The 17,922-nt window shown below is 37.8% G+C and overlaps 1 protein-coding gene and 1 long non-coding RNA gene across 2 annotated transcripts in view; one reads left to right on the top strand and one right to left on the bottom strand.

Annotated features, from left to right (window-relative positions):
• The window catches only part of DSG1 (desmoglein 1), a 41,743-nt gene extending 31,415 nt beyond the window's left edge, over positions 1–10,328 (top strand). Inside the window, exons 12-15 of the mRNA XM_004273722.3 lie at positions 778–911; positions 1,147–1,219; positions 3,047–3,252; positions 5,329–10,328. Of these exons, the coding sequence (XP_004273770.1) occupies positions 778–911; positions 1,147–1,219; positions 3,047–3,252; positions 5,329–6,369 (1,454 nt within the window). The 3' untranslated portion in view covers positions 6,370–10,328. The remainder of the gene's footprint in view (positions 1–777; positions 912–1,146; positions 1,220–3,046; positions 3,253–5,328) is intronic.
• Positions 1–17,922, bottom strand: part of LOC117202818 (uncharacterized) — a 56,244-nt gene that overhangs the window by 12,663 nt on the left and 25,659 nt on the right. The window contains exon 2 of the long non-coding RNA XR_004485292.2: positions 14,251–14,331. This is a non-coding gene — a long non-coding RNA (uncharacterized LOC117202818). The remainder of the gene's footprint in view (positions 1–14,250; positions 14,332–17,922) is intronic.

The raw sequence follows: 17,922 nt of genomic DNA, 5'->3' as shown, positions 1-17,922 counted from the left end.
GAGAGTGCAAGTAACTGAAATAAAGGACTCCAGCATAGAAGAAATAAAGGATGTACTCGAGAGCATGGTGAGAGTCGAGTCTAGAAAGATAGGCAGGGGCTAGACCTTGAAGGGATTTCATGCTGTGCCAAAGCTGCACAGCCTAAGGAAAGGAGAGCAAAATAGATGAAAAATTAAACTCCAGCTTCTAAATTCAATTGTCTGAGTCCTTCAAAGTTTACCCAAGTTTTCTGAGCCTTGCTTTGGCCAACTGTGAAATAATAAAACTTACCTCACAACAATACTTAGATAATGAAAAGGAAGTACCATGCATGGAAGCATTTAGAGATAGACCACATTGTATGGTCACTAGAGTGGACCTAGTCAAGGAGCTAGACATGAGGGTATAATATCCAATGGATTCTTCAGGTGGTCTTTAACATTGCCTTGGATGATGATAGAAATTAGTGTGGCGATGAGCCAGATGCTACAGTCTCTGAGGAATATTTTTCCTTTAATATTTTCCTAAGTAATGACAGGGAAAAGACTCATCTGCTTTAATAGTATAATATGATCTGTAATCTGAATACTATATAACAAGTAAAAATTGATTGCGGTCTGAGGCTCACATTGATTTTGGTATCTCACCATTATTCAGCTTGTTTTCTGAAACTTTCATAATAATGTTAGAATCAAATGGAGTTATATTAGGGGTTCAAATTTAATCATAAAAGCAGGTTGTTTTGTTTTAATATGGTCCCACTGCTAATTGCAATATTCCTATCTTTTCACCATCAGTGGTCCCACTTTTGTTGATGTTTTGTGACTGTGGAGGTGTCCCTGGTTATAGGGCCAGCTTTAAGCCTGTTACCGAATGTACGGATGGAGCAATGCATTCATGGGCGGTGGAAGGACCGCAGCCCAAACTTGTGGTAAGTGCTCACTAACAGTCTAGGTTGTTATTTGTTCTGGGATAGCCGATGGGGAAAACGAAGAGAAAGGTACATCAAAATTAGATGACAGTAACCGGGGAAGCCTTTCTAAATGAGGTTCAGATTACTTTCAGTATCCTTTTAGAAAATCTGAGGTAATTTGAGAACAAACCCAGTGTATAATTATTGAAAGAAAAGAATCATTACAAATGGGAAAATGTTTCCTGTCCTTTAGGATTTGACCAATATCGGTGCACCACAAATACCACCCAATAATGCAGATACTATTGAGTGCATTGACAACTCAGGTAAGAAAAATTTTTTTTAAGTTTTCATAGTTCAAATGACTAGCGAGGAACTCTATTCTCTGTCTTTGCATACCTTACCATTTCTCAATTGTCTTATCTTTACAATTGTTCCCATCATTCTTTTTTAAATGACTAATTTGCAAATTAAATGATAAAGAAAAACCTACAATACTTATTATTCTTTTAGGTTGCATTTTTTTAAATCTTCTTCAATCATCAGAGAGTACACAAGAGATGACCTGATTAGGATTTCTATAAATAGGAGAGAAGTACTGAATTGTAACCAGAAGTCAATTTTGGCTGAGATTTTTTTGTCTAATAGAGCAATTTGAATTAAAGTACAGCCCTATTAAATAGACGTATGCTCATTTATTGAGGCTAGCATCTGCCTCCACAATTCACAAAATCAGTCTAAGAAAAAGAGGAATAAATTTTAAAAACTCATATCTTTGAAAATAATTGTACTGTCTTGCCTTATTTCAAGGTAAATAAATATTATTGATTCTCTTATTTTTCATTCAGTCTTTTTCAAACTTGTGATCATGACTTTTCCACTTTGAACTCTTCAAAATGTAAAAGACATAGGAATGTTTATGACTTATAGAACTGGACCACATTCAGAAGACTGGAGATGCTAGTCTGTAAACTTATTTCTCCCCCTGAGGTGTCCATTATTGTTAATGACCCCAACACCCTCCACCTAAAAAGCAGAAACTCATTTTTGACTCCCTTATCTCCCTATTCATTGACACTCAGTCAGTTCTCAAGACTTGTCAAATCCTCAAATCCACCAGGATTTATTTATGCATTTATTCTCTCATTAAGTCTACAAACCTTGAACAAAGCACAGTGAGAGGCACCAGAGCAAGAAGTATGAAACACTATACCTAAACTCAAGATCTTCAAAATATGAAAGCCATAGGACACCTACCCCATTGTCAACACTTTCTCTGTCCATGGCACTTCCATAGTCTGGGCCATCCTTTTATCTCACCTGCCTGGAATTTTGTAACAGGCTTCTACTCACCCCTCACAATCAAGTGCAAATCCCAGAGTCTTCATGCAAACCTATCCCCTCACCATAGCCATGGCCTCTTCTCTGAATGCCCTGGAGGCCCTGTGCTTCTAATAATACATTGAGTATTCTTATACTGTTTTTTTTCTTAAGTTTTAGAATTTGGGTATTTTCCCCCAATTTGAAATCAAACTCTCTAAGGCATAGATAGGGTTTTATAACCTCTCTGGAGCCCCCGATCCCAGCACAACATATAGTAGTATCTCAAATAATTACTGAATTAACAAATTGATTAATAATATTATTTTGAACTCAATATCATATTTGCATCTCCTTTCTTTATGTATTACCTTCATTTTTATTTATTTATTTATTTATTTTTGGCTGCATTGGGTCTTCGTTGCACCCTTTCGTGCGCGGGCTTTAGTTGTGGCGAGCAGGGGCTACTCTTTGTTGCGGTGCCCGGGCTTCTCATTTTGGTGGCTTCTCTTGTTGCAGAGCACAGGCTCTAGGCATGTGGGCTTCAGTAGTTGTGGAATGCGGGCTCAGTAGTTGTGGCGCACTGGCTTAGTTGCTCCTTCCTGGACCAGGGATCGAATCTGTGTCCCCTGCATTGGCAGGCAGATTCCTAACCACTGTGCCACCAGGGAAGTCCTGTATTACCTTCATTTTATTTCTTTGCTCACTCACAACTGTGTACTTAAATGGAGAAACTATACATTACAGTAAGTTACTAATTTTTAGTTTACAATACGCTAGAGAAAAAACAGTTTACAGGAGAAAGTAAAATTTAATTTGATCAACACTTTTAGGGGTTTACACAAATGAGTATCATGGCAGAAAAATGCAAGATCTTGGAGGAGGAGAAAGAACGACAGCATTGGAACTGGTGGATGGAGTTAAAACATCAGGACAACCTAAGATATGTCAAGAATATTCTGGAACATTAAGAAGTTCTGTGAGGGACTGTAGAGAAGGAGGGCTGAATATGAACTTCATGGAAAGTTACTTCTGCCAGGTAAGCTCTCTATCCCCATGCCTTCCTTTCCATCCTGCACCCAGATCTCTACCCCAGGCCACCACTATTTCCCAACAGGGCTTTGGTGCGTGTTTCCTAACTAGGTTCCCAGCCTCTGGTCTTTACACCTGACAATCTATATTCCTGCTGAATAGTATTTCTCAAACTCTGACTTGAGCACTTTACTCCCCCACTTTAAAACAACCAGTGGCTCCCAGCTCTGTTTTGTCTGTGGCGTGAAGTCCATCTCCTTCACACAGCAATTAACCAATTGACCTCTTCCCTCGCACCCTGACATCTCCAATTATTCCTTACCAGCCACCCTGCTTGCCAAGCCCCTTTGCCTTGTTCACACTGGTCTACTGCCCTCCATGTCTTTGCTTATGCTGTGCTCATCCTGGAATGCTTTTACCTGATCTTCTCTCTCACAAACCCACACTCATCTTTCTATCCGGTTCAAACACCCCTGCCTTTCTGAAGTTTTTACTGTGAATCCTCTCATCCAAAATAGCGTTGATGTTTCTTTACGTGTATCTCTGTAGTACTTTGTTTGTACATTTTATAGAACATACCATTGCTAAAATCTGTTGGTTACATGTCCACCACCGTTTTTAGTGCCTCGTCTGCATGGGCTCTACATTATGTTGCCAGTACCTGGCTCAGTTCCAAGCACAGAGTAAACATGCAATAAGGGTGGGTCCAAGAGCCGTAGTACATTTCCAGGACATTCTAAGAACCAGAGAGAATTAATTTTGCCATCTTCAGGTAGAGACAGAATTTCCCGTGGTTCTACCCCATGTGATACTTAAACCTTCAGATATTTCCTACCTCTGATACTGTCTCTGATACATTTATGTCCTTCTACACACGGGCCTAAAATACAGTCATTAACTCTCCTAATGAGAGGGTGGCTGATATTTTGAACTGAACTAGTAGTAAAAGCCTTCCAAATAGCAGCAAATAATAAGGGGACAGTTGCTGAAATCCATAGGTATACTTCCTATCCATGTCCCTACAAATGAATATCATTTTCATGAAACGTTCCATTTCTGCCTCACAACTTTTGCACTTGTATCTCCTTCTGCCCAGAACACTCTCTCTGCTTTACTGTCCCCGTGACTTTAGTCTCTGAACAACCATCACTTTATGAGATGCTGTCCCTGAACTCTCTGTCTGAAAGAGCAACCCTATCCCTCTCTACTCCTTTACTCTGCTCCTCCTAACAAATACGTTTATGTGTTGTCTGGCTCATCCTACTGAACTGTAAGCCCTGTGAGAGAGGGACTTTATCTGGTTTTGTTCATTACTTTATTGCCAACTTCCTAAGAGAGTGTCTGCCAAACAGTAAGGACTCAAAAACTATTTTTGAATTGAAATGGCACAATGAGTTGGTTTGCTAATAAAGGTATTTCTGCTTAACCTGAAAGTTTGCAATCCAACATTACAAACAAAAGAGATGCAATAAAAGTACACACGTCTGTGAGCTTTCACTTTGAATTGGAGGAGATTCTATTTTTAAGAACTGTCTTTGGTCACCTTCAATTCTGAAGCCAAAAGTGGCACAGACCCAGAGTCAAACTTTCCTGTTATTTTGCTGAAAAAGCCACACTGAAATAAATCTTCATGGAACCACCATATTCACTTCATCTGAAGGAAGAAAAGCACAATTCTGAATGAACCCAAATCAACTATGAACTACCTAATTTAAACAAATCCAAAAAAATACACAATTTTGGTATACTTTAAGTTCCATGTTTTTAAGTATACCTCCTTCTAACTTGGTTGCAAAATCATTCACGTGATTCCTTTTGTGCTTTTGTGTCCCAAGTGCACTAAGATGAAGAAGTCCCTCTAAATAAATATCAAAATGTATTATCCAAATTACAGTTAAAATAATTCCTAACCAAATTCTTTCAAGTAATTACATAATAACTTCTAAAGAGTCTCTAGAAGATGTTAGAATTTTGTTTTATATATTTTTTTTGGTAAAGCTCTGGAAAAAAATAATGATAAAGACCTCTATTACTGTTAAAAATGTATTCATCATTTCATTTTCTCTTTCTTCTACAAATTCAGAAAGCGTATGCTTATGCAGATGAAGACGAAGCACGCCCATCCAATGACTGTTTGCTCATATATGATATTGAAGGTGTAGGTTCCCCTGCGGGCTCTGTGGGTTGTTGTAGCTTCATTGGAGAAGACTTGGATGACAGCTTTTTGGATACACTGGGGCCTAAATTTAAGAAGTTGGCAGATATCAGCCTGGGAAAAGGAGTAGAACCATATCCAGACCCTGATCCCTCTTGGTCACCTGACAGCACTGAACCGATCTGCCCTCTGCAGGGAACAGAGCCCATTGGTAGTGGACACCCACACACCTCCCCACATTTCGGCACCACCACCACCATTTCTGAGAGTAACTACCCCTCGGGACCTGGGGTACAGCATCCTATTCCTGATCCTCTGGGCTATGGTAATGTCACTTTAACTGAGTCTTACACCACCTTGGGGACTCTGAGGCCCTCTGTCCACGTTCATGATAACCGACATGCATCAAACGTGGTGGTGACAGAGAGGGTGGTCGGCCCAATCTCTGGTGCCAATCTGCATGGGATGTTAGAGATGCCTGACTTCAGAGATGGGTCAAATGTTATAGTGACAGAAAGGGTAATAACACCTGGTTCAAGCCTGCCCTCCACTTTGACCATCCCTGATCCTAGAGAGTCTTCAAATGTAGTAGTGACAGAAAGAGTAATCCAGCCAACTTCCGGCCTAGTGGGCAATCTGAGTGTGCACCCCAATTTATCAAACACCCACAATGTGGTTATGACAGAGAAGGTAGTTTCAGGCTCCGGCATGACTGGCATTAGTGGCCCAGCTGGGCTAGGTGTAGGCAGTGGCATAGGCAGCAGTGGCCTGGTGGGCAGTGGTGCTGGCATTGGGCTGAGCAGCCTGGGAGGGGGTGGGGGCCTGAGTAGCAGCATCGGGGGCACATCCACCATTGGCCACTTGAGGGGCTCCTCTGAGCATCACTTTAGCAATACCCTAGGATCTGCCCCCCCTATCACAGCCCGAAGTCGAATCACAACGTACAGTACAGGACAATATACCAAGTAGCCAGGACCCCAGCACGCTTTTTCTCAGTAATTGTGATTTAGGTTTAATTCCCACCACCCAAAAACTAACAGTGTGATTTTTGATGCACAACCAGGTGCTAAGAAAATTGTGGAACAAGGTGAGACACCTCAGTGAGAAAAATATATGGAAATAGTGCTGTTGGGCAAGAGCTCTCCTGAGCATTTGTAGACTTTTTTCTTATGGTCATACTAACAGAATCATGACCGTGAACTAAAACTTGAGACAGGGTCTTCTTTGTGCCTGGATGGCCTGTAGGGTCTTCTTGGGTTTTGTGTGGCCTGTAGTGTATCTCCAGCACATGGAATAAATAAAACTTGGTCACGTAAAAGCACTGGCCTTAAGATGGCAATTGGCATCGTTCTCCTTGCTCTGTTTTGAATTGCCATGTAGCTCAGGCGATATTTAAATAAAACTAAACATGCAATATGTGCTCAAGTATGTGGGAAGAATTTGAAATATGCCCCAAATGCCTTGTCAATTTTGCAGATAATATAAATAAAAATCCAATCACATATTTAGACCAGGGTTAACCATTAAAGAAAAAAAATGGCTACTCGGCCAAGTCCACAAGCCACCAAGCACTCCCACCTTAATAACTGCACCAGATGAAACAAACTTCAAATTAGGAAATGTTTCCTGGGAGGGAAATTCCATAAGAGGGTGGCAACATAGTGAGATTGATTGGGAGTGAACTGGCATCGTCTGAGTCTAGATCTTGAGATGGGGCTTCAGCTATAATTCCTATGGAGTCAAGGACTTCTCTGATTCTAGTTTGTGTCTAGTGGTAGATGCAATATTGACGCATATTGCATACTGGTGAAGTTGCAGGATATCACACGCATTTTTCCCTTTACCACTGTGACTCTGACTTAATAAAGGAAAACCTGCCAAGTATACTTCTCAGGCTGAAGCAAGTCACACCTGACATGGTAAATTACCTTCCAAAGAAGTAGACGGGAATCGCATTGTATTTTCAGATTGTGTTTTTAGTAAGTGTTATTCATTTATATACAGCTCTTTATTACACCTCTCCTAAGATAAAATAATTGACTTAGACTGAGCTGTGAAAAAAAGCCTGCAGTATAGTTACGCTTTGGGGAAATTTTTTAAGGGGATCTAAAAAAAGTTTTTAGCACATGTAAAATATTTAATGGGGGAAGTTAGAATTGTTCACTAAATAATACCATACTATTAGTTTTAATTGAGTTTAGTACTTTTTAAAATAACCCTCTGCTGCTATTTTGAAGAGATCAGCTAGGAACTTTTAACAGAGTTTATGACATTGTGTTAATGGGAATGAAATTGTACTAGACAATCCAATTTCCTTACTCTATCCCACCTCCTAACCGAATTTTCTCACTAACCTAAATTTTACTTTCCTGATTTGATTTGTCAATAAGCTCTTGGATTATATATGCTCCAATTTATAGATAGTTTCTAAATTATATAGTATACTTTTCTAACTTCAAAATTTAATAATGTCCTATTTATGATGAGTCATTTCTATGAATTTGCTACATAGTGTTACCTGATTAAAATCTCTAAATAGAATCAAAGCATTCTTAGAGGTAAATTTACTATTGTATGGTAGAGGAATTTTTTTCTCTTTTCTAAATTCAATGTTAATATTTGCTCACTAATGTGAAACTGGATATGGCAAAAATATTTTAAGGATTAGTCTCCCCAGTTACTCAAATTTCCCAGAGTGTTACAAGATCAAAGAATAGTTATTGGACTTCCAACACTTGTCAAAGGGGTATGGCGAGTGAATTATTTTTACCCAGAGCTATTTCCCTCTATGTTATAGCAGATGATGTCAATATTTTCAAAGCCACAATACACATCTTATTTTAACTCTGTACACTATGTAAAATTTTGATAGCCTGTAGCATGCCAAAATGCAGAGGTGTAAATAGAATCATTCACAGGGAGTCTTTTTTTAATTTCTTTCTCCCATTTGGAGGTTCCATTAATAATGGGTAATCTTTACAGAAATAAAGTCAAAAGCTACTTATTGAAATATACTTGAGTATGTCTGGGTCCAGGAGTTTGAAGAAATAAAAAAAATAATAATAATAGTAATTTTTTTTTTTTGCGGTACGCGGCCCTCTCACTGTTGTGGCCTCTCCCGTTGCGGAGCACAGGCTCCGGACGTGCAGGCTCAGCGGCCATGGCTCACGGGCCCAGCCGCTCCGCGGCATGTGGGATCCTCCCGGATCGGGGCGTGTACCCGTGTCCCCTGCATCGGAAGGCGGACTCTCAACCACTGCGCCACCAGGGAAGCCCAGAAATAATTATTAATTGTTAGTATTTGTCACTTTGATATGACATATCATCAGAAGTGTTTTCTTAAGACTCCTGATATCTTCCAGAAATGTTTTTTAGATTGTCTGACAAATGCCAGAGCAACCATCCTTAATAACTATCGTTATTAAGATCCATTAGTTACATAAAACCATGGGAGATACAAGGGAAAAAAAATGGCAGTATTAGTCATCAGTCTTTCTAGGAAGATACTTTCAAATCAGACTCTTTTTTTCATGTTTACACATTGATGTTCTAACTCTTTATCCCTAAATTTTAAAATTACCTTTTTAAGACAGCAACCATTCTAACAGTCATTTAAAGGCATGTAATTGTTTTTAATGAACAACCTTTAGGAAGAATTTAATCCTTCTCTTTAGACGCTTTAACTCACATACTTTACGTCATTCCATAGACGTAAAGATATGAAAATTATTTTATAAGTGAATAGTTATAATTCAAACCCATAATGAAAGCTGAGTCTCAGATCAACTTGCTCCTAACAAAAGAGAAGGAAAAAAGAGTGATTTAATTGTTATGTGTATATAGTTTGAAAACAAAGCGTTTAATATTTATAAAACATCTCCCTTTCCAAAGAGGTAGTCCTTAGAGGCAAAAATTAGTGTATTATAAATACTTCATTATTTAATATCAACCAAAATACCATCTTGAGCTAATTTTGACATTGAATTCCAAATACATCTACTACATATTATTAGCCTCTCTGTATGTTGACTGATGTAAATGTATTTGCTCTGAAAAATTTACAGAAAAAGTATCTATTTCAGGTTATTTCTAGGGCTTCATCTGGACATCTGTTCTACATTTGTATATAAAGTTTTTAGCCTCATAATGTTCATTCAATGTATAATTTTCTGACAGAATTTTAATTATATCGCTTCAAAAATTACATATTCACTCTGACTGGATGTTTCTAGTTATAGACACAATTCATTTCTGAATTTATACCAACATTTGAATGTCAGCCAGTGTATAACACATATGACAGCCTTCGACTTTAGCAAGAGTTTAAAGGTGTTATAATCTCGGCTAAAATGGCCCCGGCTTTTTCAGAAAGACATTTGAAGCCCAAAACAAACTTTTGAAAGTATTGCCACATTTCCCCATGCCTATTTAATCAATTCCAACCTTTGAGGGGACTTCTGGTGTTTGTAAGACCTATTTCACATTGCACTAGAATACACCGGTCCATATAGATTATTAGTATCCATGAAACAGAATCTGTCTTCCAGTTCCAGATTATTCAATTCATGTTAGGACAAAAGCATAAATGGATCAACCTGTTCTCCATCAAATAATTTTAAAACAATGAATAATCTATTGTTTAGGTGTCCATATTCCTCCATCTAGTTATATTTGAATTACTAAACACTGTCATCAAGCTGTACTTAGTCTAACCTATTTTTCTTTCGCTATTTTACGAGTATTTTTAGACTTTAATATTCATCTTGGGTGATGTTTACAACAAGGTGCTTTCCTTCAAGTTTCAGTATAAAAACTCTTGGATTATTTGGGTGTTAGTTCCTTGTTTGGTCATCTGTTGGCTACTTTAAGTTGGTCTGTAATTTCTAAAGAGTTATGTTTACAGCAATAAAATGCTTAATATGCCTTCATTACCTTTTCTGAATTGCAAGGTGGGGATGGGTCTTAGAATATAAGGAATAATTAGAGATTATCAAATCTAGTTATTATTTTCAGTCCATAGAGATCATTATTTTATTTTCACACTGTTAAGGTTTTTCATTTTCTGTTTCCTAAATCGTTTTTTCTCATGTTTACTGGGGAGCCTGCTCTCCAGAGTACTGCTTAGTAAATGTCAGAACACAGCATTAAGCAGCCTCATGCAATAAGTAAATGATCAATAACGTGCATTTTAAGCTTTTATTTGATACTTTTAGCATCTTTATGCTTTCATATTTTTCTCTTTCATATTCTAATTTTTGTTTACACCAGCACTTTATTTCTTTGAAATGGCTTTTCTTCTTATTTGCTTTTAAAATCAAACACTTTCCTCTTTATTGGGGTGCATCTCCTTTGTACTCTCCAATGCCACCTTCAGAACATTATCATCTTCGTCGTGCACAAAACCTTCCCCTTTTCAGACACATGCGATCTGCTTATATCCCCCTCCCACTCTTCTCCTTGTGCCATTTCCTGACCTCTTAATAATGTCCCACTTTTACTAAAGACTCTTGTATTCTGGCTCACAGTCTTCTGTGGCCTCTCCACCTCCATGGACGAGGCACTCAGCATCCCATATTCTCAGCTCTTACGCCTCCATTCCCCCAGCCACCTCAGTCACTTGCTTCTTTGTCATAACCCAGCATGGCAGGACCTTGGATGCCTCAGTTTCACTTCCTCCTATCCTTCCAGCTCACTTGCTTATGAATTCCGATTGCTGCAATTCCTCCACTTCATCAAAGCTTCCATTCTTTGGACTCCCACCGCTTTCTCAGTATCTGTCAGCTTCACCTCCCTCCTTGTCTAATCAAACTTCATGAGTCCAACTGTCACCTCTTGAAGCATACCTTCTACCTCCTTGCCCTGCTCCCCCTTTCATATCCCAAATCTTTTACCCCCGCATTTCTGTCTGCACACAAACAGCTAAACAAATGATTCAAGTGAGTTGACTTTTTTCATTTTAAATACTCGATTTCAGATCTCAGGTTAACATCACATGCTTCCCTAATCCTAGCTGATTCTGTGAGAGACTTCTCATCTCATTACACCAGATTACTATTCCATACTGTCTCTGTCCTCAACCCTCCCACACCTCCTCTTCCCTCCTTATTCTCAGTTGATGACCTAATCCTATTGTTCACTGAGAAAATAAAAGTCATCTTCTTCTGCCAAACCTGCACAGACACCTGTTACACCCATATTATTCCCCCACCGTATTGCAATCGAGTTAGTGTCCTACTCATATAAAAAGACAATTCCCCATTTAAGCTCAAGGACTTTGCTCCTTCCTTAACACTCTCTTTCCTATTCTCGCTCTCTCTCTCTCTCTCTCCCTCTCCCTCTGCCTCTGCCTATCTCTCTGTATCTCCCTCTCTCTCTCTCTCCCCTACCCCAGAATATTTCCATCAGCACCCTTCCCTGTGGCTACTGTCTCATTTTTTCTTTGTTTATTTCACCAAATTTCCTAAGACTCATGTACACGTGCTTTCCTATCTTTACCATGTCCCATGACACTACAACATTCACCCATCAGCCCATTAGAATGGCCCTTGTCAAATTTGTCTAAGACCTATACAACACCAAATACAAGGCCTACTTTTCTGTTCTGTCCTTTCTTATTTGTTATAAAGAATCTGAAAACAGTGACTGTTCTCTCTTCCTTGAAACATTCTTCTTTCGTGGCTTTTATAACACCATCCTCTAGGGATATTGATTATGTTTCATTGGCCACTCTCTCTCTCATTATTTTTTGTTTATTCCCCAACTACCCAATCTTTAAATGGTAGTGTTCCCCTAAAGTTTGTCCCAAGACCTCTCCTGTTAACACTCTACATTATCTCTATGATAACTCATCCAAGCCCCTTTTTAACTGTTTGGGATTAAAGCTTATAATTTATCCTCTAATATCCCTCATCCCAGTAAATATGACTACATTGACCCACTGCTCAACCCAGAATCTAAGTAGTCCTTTGACTTTTATCCTTTCCCTCACCCCTCACATTTAATCCATTAGTAAGCCCTGTTGATTTTATAACCAGAATATATCTCAACCCATTAAATAGTTTCCATCCCCATCGGCCACCCTACCAGAACTGCCTCTTAAGTAGCCTCTCTACTTCCATACTGGACTCATTTAAACAATTTTCTACAGATGAGCCTATGTGGCCTTCTAAAATATAAGTTAGATTAAGTCAATCCCCGATTTTAAGAATTTCAATGGATTTTCATTGCATGTCTTAGAACAGCCTACAGGGACCTGCCTGATCTGGCATAAAGGATGATGGTGGGAAGACAATGGTGGCTTGGACTATAATAGTTATAATAGAGAACGTGAGGGGAAATGGATTGAGGAAATACTTTGGCCTTTGCAACTGGTATTCACTCTGCATGGAACATTTCCCTCCTCATTTTCATATGGTTGCATCCTTTCATCATTTAGGTATCATTAAGTATTATTTCCTCATAAATTCTTTCCTTGTCCAAATTGTTAATTCATTGATTCATTCATTGATTCATTCCACAGATGGTTATTAAATGCCTAATAGTTTTGCCAAGCAGTGATGATATGGTAGTGAACAAAGCTCCTCATGGAGTTTACGTTCTAGATGGGGCGGGGGTTCTGACAATGAACAAGTAAGTGTATAATATGTTAGATGGCAATAAATGGTCAAGAGAAAAAGCAGGGCAACTTAGGCTAGGGAGTACAGGGTGGGAGGGATACTCTTTTATATAAGGTAATTGAGGCAGAGTTAGTTATAAGGCAATATTTGAGCAGACGCCTGAAGAACATTCAGGAACAAGCCATGTGGCTATCTGGGTACAGGGCACTTCAGGAGAGGGGACTACAAAACTGCAAAAATTCTGAGGTAGGCATTTGCTTGGGGTATTCAAGGGAGAAGAAGGAGACCTGCATGTAGCAGTGAAAGAAGGAAAGCAATAAGAAATGAAGTCCGAGAAGTAACAAGGGATGAGATGGAGTTCAACCTTGCAAGTCATTGTAAGAATTCTGACATTCTCAGTGAAATGGAGAGCCACTGGAAAGCTTGGGCAGAGGAATGCTCTGCTCAGAATTGTATTTTTAAAAGATTACTGTTGCTAGCTCTCTTATGAGAGAGTCCTATTACCTGGTTTGACCATACAGTTTGGTAGCAAAACAAGTGACAAAAATAAACCAAAAGCCCTAGATAGTTTAATAGCAACATGCAAAAAGAAATTGGAAAAAGGACACTGAGCAATAGATTAAATTAAAATCTTACTATAGGGACTTCCTTGGCGGTCCAGTGGTTAAGACTTCGCCTTCTGATGCAGGGGGCGTGAGTTCGATCCCTGATCGGGGGGAACTAAGATCCCACATGCCACACGCTGTGGCCAAAAAATAAAACATAAAAGATCTCATTCTTTTTATAATATATAAAAATCTCACTTGAAAGAACTCAAGCATAATAAATACAAATGGAGAATATTAAATTGACTAAAAAGTTTGAAACAGATGCCAGTTTCTGGGCATGTACTTGTGTTCAAATAAGACAAACTCCAGCTGACCCTGGGAGACTTACTTTTCCTAATTTTACAAACAAAGCTTAATTATGCCAAACTTGGGATATCCCGGTCTGCTCTGTGCCTGTGTGGTCCCAGCCATCCTCATTATATAAAACCTAGGGAGGAAAGCCCCTGCCTCAAGAACTTTTCCGCAATTGCTCAAAATATCAGGCTCCAGTTCTTATCAAAGTTCATATCTGGTTGGACCCAGAATGTAATTGGTCACATTTTTCAAAGGAAAATACTTTGCTGCATTCAAATTAATAGATATCTCTTTCAAAATGTATGCCAGTTTCTGCTTGATAAATTACTCACCCAGGTTTCTCAGGTGGTTTTGATCACATGTTCAGTTGGATTCACGCAGAAATAGACTCTGAGACAGGATGTGAGCACAATCTGGGGGGAAAGGATGGAGGTGAAGAAACCACTGGTAGTAAATGGGGAGACGAAAGAGGGAAGGGGAAGCAGCCATTAAAAGCCAGTGACCACCATGGACAACTGAAGCTCAGCCCTCCTGGGAAGGGAAAACCCTTCCTAGGAGCTGGTAAGGTACTTGCACCATAGAGCTAAATCGTCCCAGAAATGAAGGTGATTCTGTATTCAGACAATGGCTACCATCAGTTGGTAATTAAGGACCGTCCCTGGGCATAGAATTCCCTGTGCTTGCTGCACAGGTGGGTAAAGTGGCTATGGAGCCAACGAAAGGAAGAAACACAGGAGCTGGCCGTTAGAAATCGGGCATGTGGACACTGAAGTGATAAGGGCAAAATATGGAGACGGTACCGAAAGGATTTGTTACAACCACTGGTATGCTCTACAGAGCATTCTCTGATGAAGTACGTGACATGGAACCTCAGAATTTTCTGATTTGACAGGCCTTTCTTGAACATTCCACTGTAAATAAGAATGGATCGATAGATTGGATACCGAAACCCAATGGTATAAAATAAGAATGTCTTCGGGTTCCCCTTGTCATTAATTTGTACCTTTATGATATTATATCATTTATATTAATTAGATTCTTCTCCCTGTAAAGTGTTTAGACATATAATCGTTCTCCTATAACACATGACTTAGCTTTACTGTTACACATTTAGGAGTGACCTTGATAGATAATTGGGTTTGATGTCTATTTAGTGCCAAAAAACAAGGGCTATGAGTCAAAGTCATTATTTTTTGTATACATAGCCCAAACACTTTAACAGCTTATTTCTAATAACAACAATACAGTTCACTCTGTTTCTAAGACATATTATTGCAAAAATTGAAAAAGGTACCTCAAAAATTCTATTGTCATGATTTGAATATGGAAGAAATTAAATAAAAAATTTTGAATTCATGTATGATGCAGAGAGGTCAACGTAGTGACAAGCAGAAACTGAAAAATTATTTGCTGGATACATGAATAAATGCAATCCATTCATGCCTCAGTTCTTCTAAAATCCATTCTTGCCTTGGCGTTCTATGTGAGCACTGAGCCCCTAGATTACATCATAGTGCTTCTCAAATTCCAGCCATTCCCAATAGAACTTCCCTTTCGAAGTTACTCTTTGGCATAATGATGCCTCTTTAAAATGAGGGACAATATAATTTAATTTTGTTAGACTGTAAAATGTACCTTTACCAAATGTCTTAAAAAAGACTAGATATATAAAAATTTAGACCTTACTAGTATGTAGTTAGAATTAAATGGTTAACTACAGAAAAATAGTTTATTTCCAAATATAACTAAATATTTTTCAAATATTTGAAAAATGAGTCCAAAAATATTGGAACGAGAATGTAGCTTTCTTCAAATGACAACGATCATGGTAGCAATAGAAAAGTGCTTCCAGGACCCTATGAGATAAACAAATCATAACAACTATCACCTGATAGATGAAATCAAATATATGTAAGTTCAGACCTTTTCACATTCCTTCTCACAGGGGAAGAATATTTTACTAGACAGCCCTGCAGCTTAGATGAAGGGCATGTCAAAATATCTATACATCTTTGCTCTCTATTCATGATCAATAAACAATTTGGGGGTTGGTACCTTGCTGGCTAGGGCAAGTAGAGGGCATCTGGAGAGAAAATATTAACTTTACAGTTATTCCACCATGGAAAAATCTCCCCCACTGCAAACTCATAAATTAATATTTACTTTATAAATCATCTATAAACATGATTATTGAGCATCAGTAACCAGGAAAACTTAACTCTTTTCAATATAAAGACAAAAATAAATGTGAGCCTAGAAAACTCAGATGTAAACCATGCAATGGGGAACTCAGGGCAAGTTAAGAAATTAATATGTCCCATTTGGGTGACTGGCTGGACTTCTCTTTGCAACACTCATCACTAACAACCCAAAAGCTTTCCTTCTAAAACATTCTTATTTGCAAAGTAAGGATAATAAGCCATATTTTTTAAGATATATAATGTATTTTAAAAATTATTAAAACCAAAATGAGGATTAAAATCAATTAAATAGAATAAAATTTTAAACACAGATGCAAAATTGTCAGAAATTAATTTGTTATAAACTACAGTAGCAAACAATAAGAAAATCATATTTAATGACTAACAGTAAAAGCTGAATACTAGTATATAGAAAAAATAACTTATATCTACACCTAATGCCAGAGGTTTTAATAAATGGCAAGTCTGTTAAAGATATATACACTCTATAAATTATGAAAGAAAGAATACTACTCAAAGAGAATGCACTGTATGCTAGTTTTTTCTATTAAAATGTATCTAATTTAATGCCCCAAAATCTTCCAGGGAAGAAAATAGATAAGGAATTTGCTATTTACAGAAATAAATTAACTCACTCATGGAAACAAACCCAGTTAGTGAAATTCCTGGAATTTGAACCATATCTAAATCTTTATTCATTTCAATATGCCACACTGGCATAGCACATTGATCTTAACTGTAAATAGATAATTCTACACGCTTGACAAACAAGATGCTCTAATTAGAGATAAGACACCTTAAATAAATAAAATAAAAAGATATTTTAACTTCTATACAATAAAAACTAACAAATGTGATAAAAATGAAGACAATGAAGATTTCCAATTAATGATAGTTGAGTCAAGATATTTTTACTCTACTCAACTTTATGAAATAAAATAACAATAAATAAAATAATAGTTGAACATAACAATCCACCTTCAAAAAGCAAACACACACACACACGCAATGTCTGCTAAGTACACTGAAATGTGGACCAAAACTAGGAAGTTCTAGAGGTAGTTAATATTCCTCCAGATCTCCTGTGGAGGGCAGATTTCTCTAAAAGTAAATGACACAGTCTTTCAAGATTCAGTGATGTAGGCAAGTTATAGAATTGTCAGAGAACATTCTTATAGGAAATCCGTTCCATATCACTGGTCAGTAGGTGAGTCAAAGCTGAAAGACAGACTCCTTAAAGATGTCATCTTTACTTCCTGACCCCATAGACATGAGGAAGGAAGAAAGAGAATACTATAGCACATTCAAGGTAACCCAGGGACAATCCAACTAAACTTCATGAGTAAAAACCAGCAGAAACAACAGAATGCAGAAAAGCACCTTAAAACACTTCATATATTGAAATCATCAGGCATGTACTATCAAATAAAAATCCAATAAAGTTCATATACCTAGTATACTATACTAGATCAAAACAAAAGAGAATGCACAGATTTAAAATATCAAGAATTCTTTAAAATAGGACTTAACTATAGATTCCACAGATATTAGGAAAATAATAAGAGGCTATTATAAACAACACGTTGCAAATCAATTAGAAGATTTAAATAAAATGGAGAAATTCATAGTAAAAAGTACAATTTACTCAAACTGTCTTAAGAACCAAACACTCAGGGAGGAAATAATTTCAATCTAATACAACTCTTCTAGATAAGAGAATAAAACATCACAATCCTCAACTCATTTAAGAAGGCTAGCATAACTTTGACCAAAAAATTCAACAAGATTAGCGTAAGACAGGAA

Source organism: Orcinus orca, chromosome 15 (assembly GCF_937001465.1).
Source record: "Orcinus orca chromosome 15, mOrcOrc1.1, whole genome shotgun sequence".
Classification (NCBI taxonomy): domain Eukaryota; kingdom Metazoa; phylum Chordata; class Mammalia; order Artiodactyla; family Delphinidae; genus Orcinus; species Orcinus orca.
This window is presented reverse-complemented; position numbering and strand designations above follow the sequence as displayed.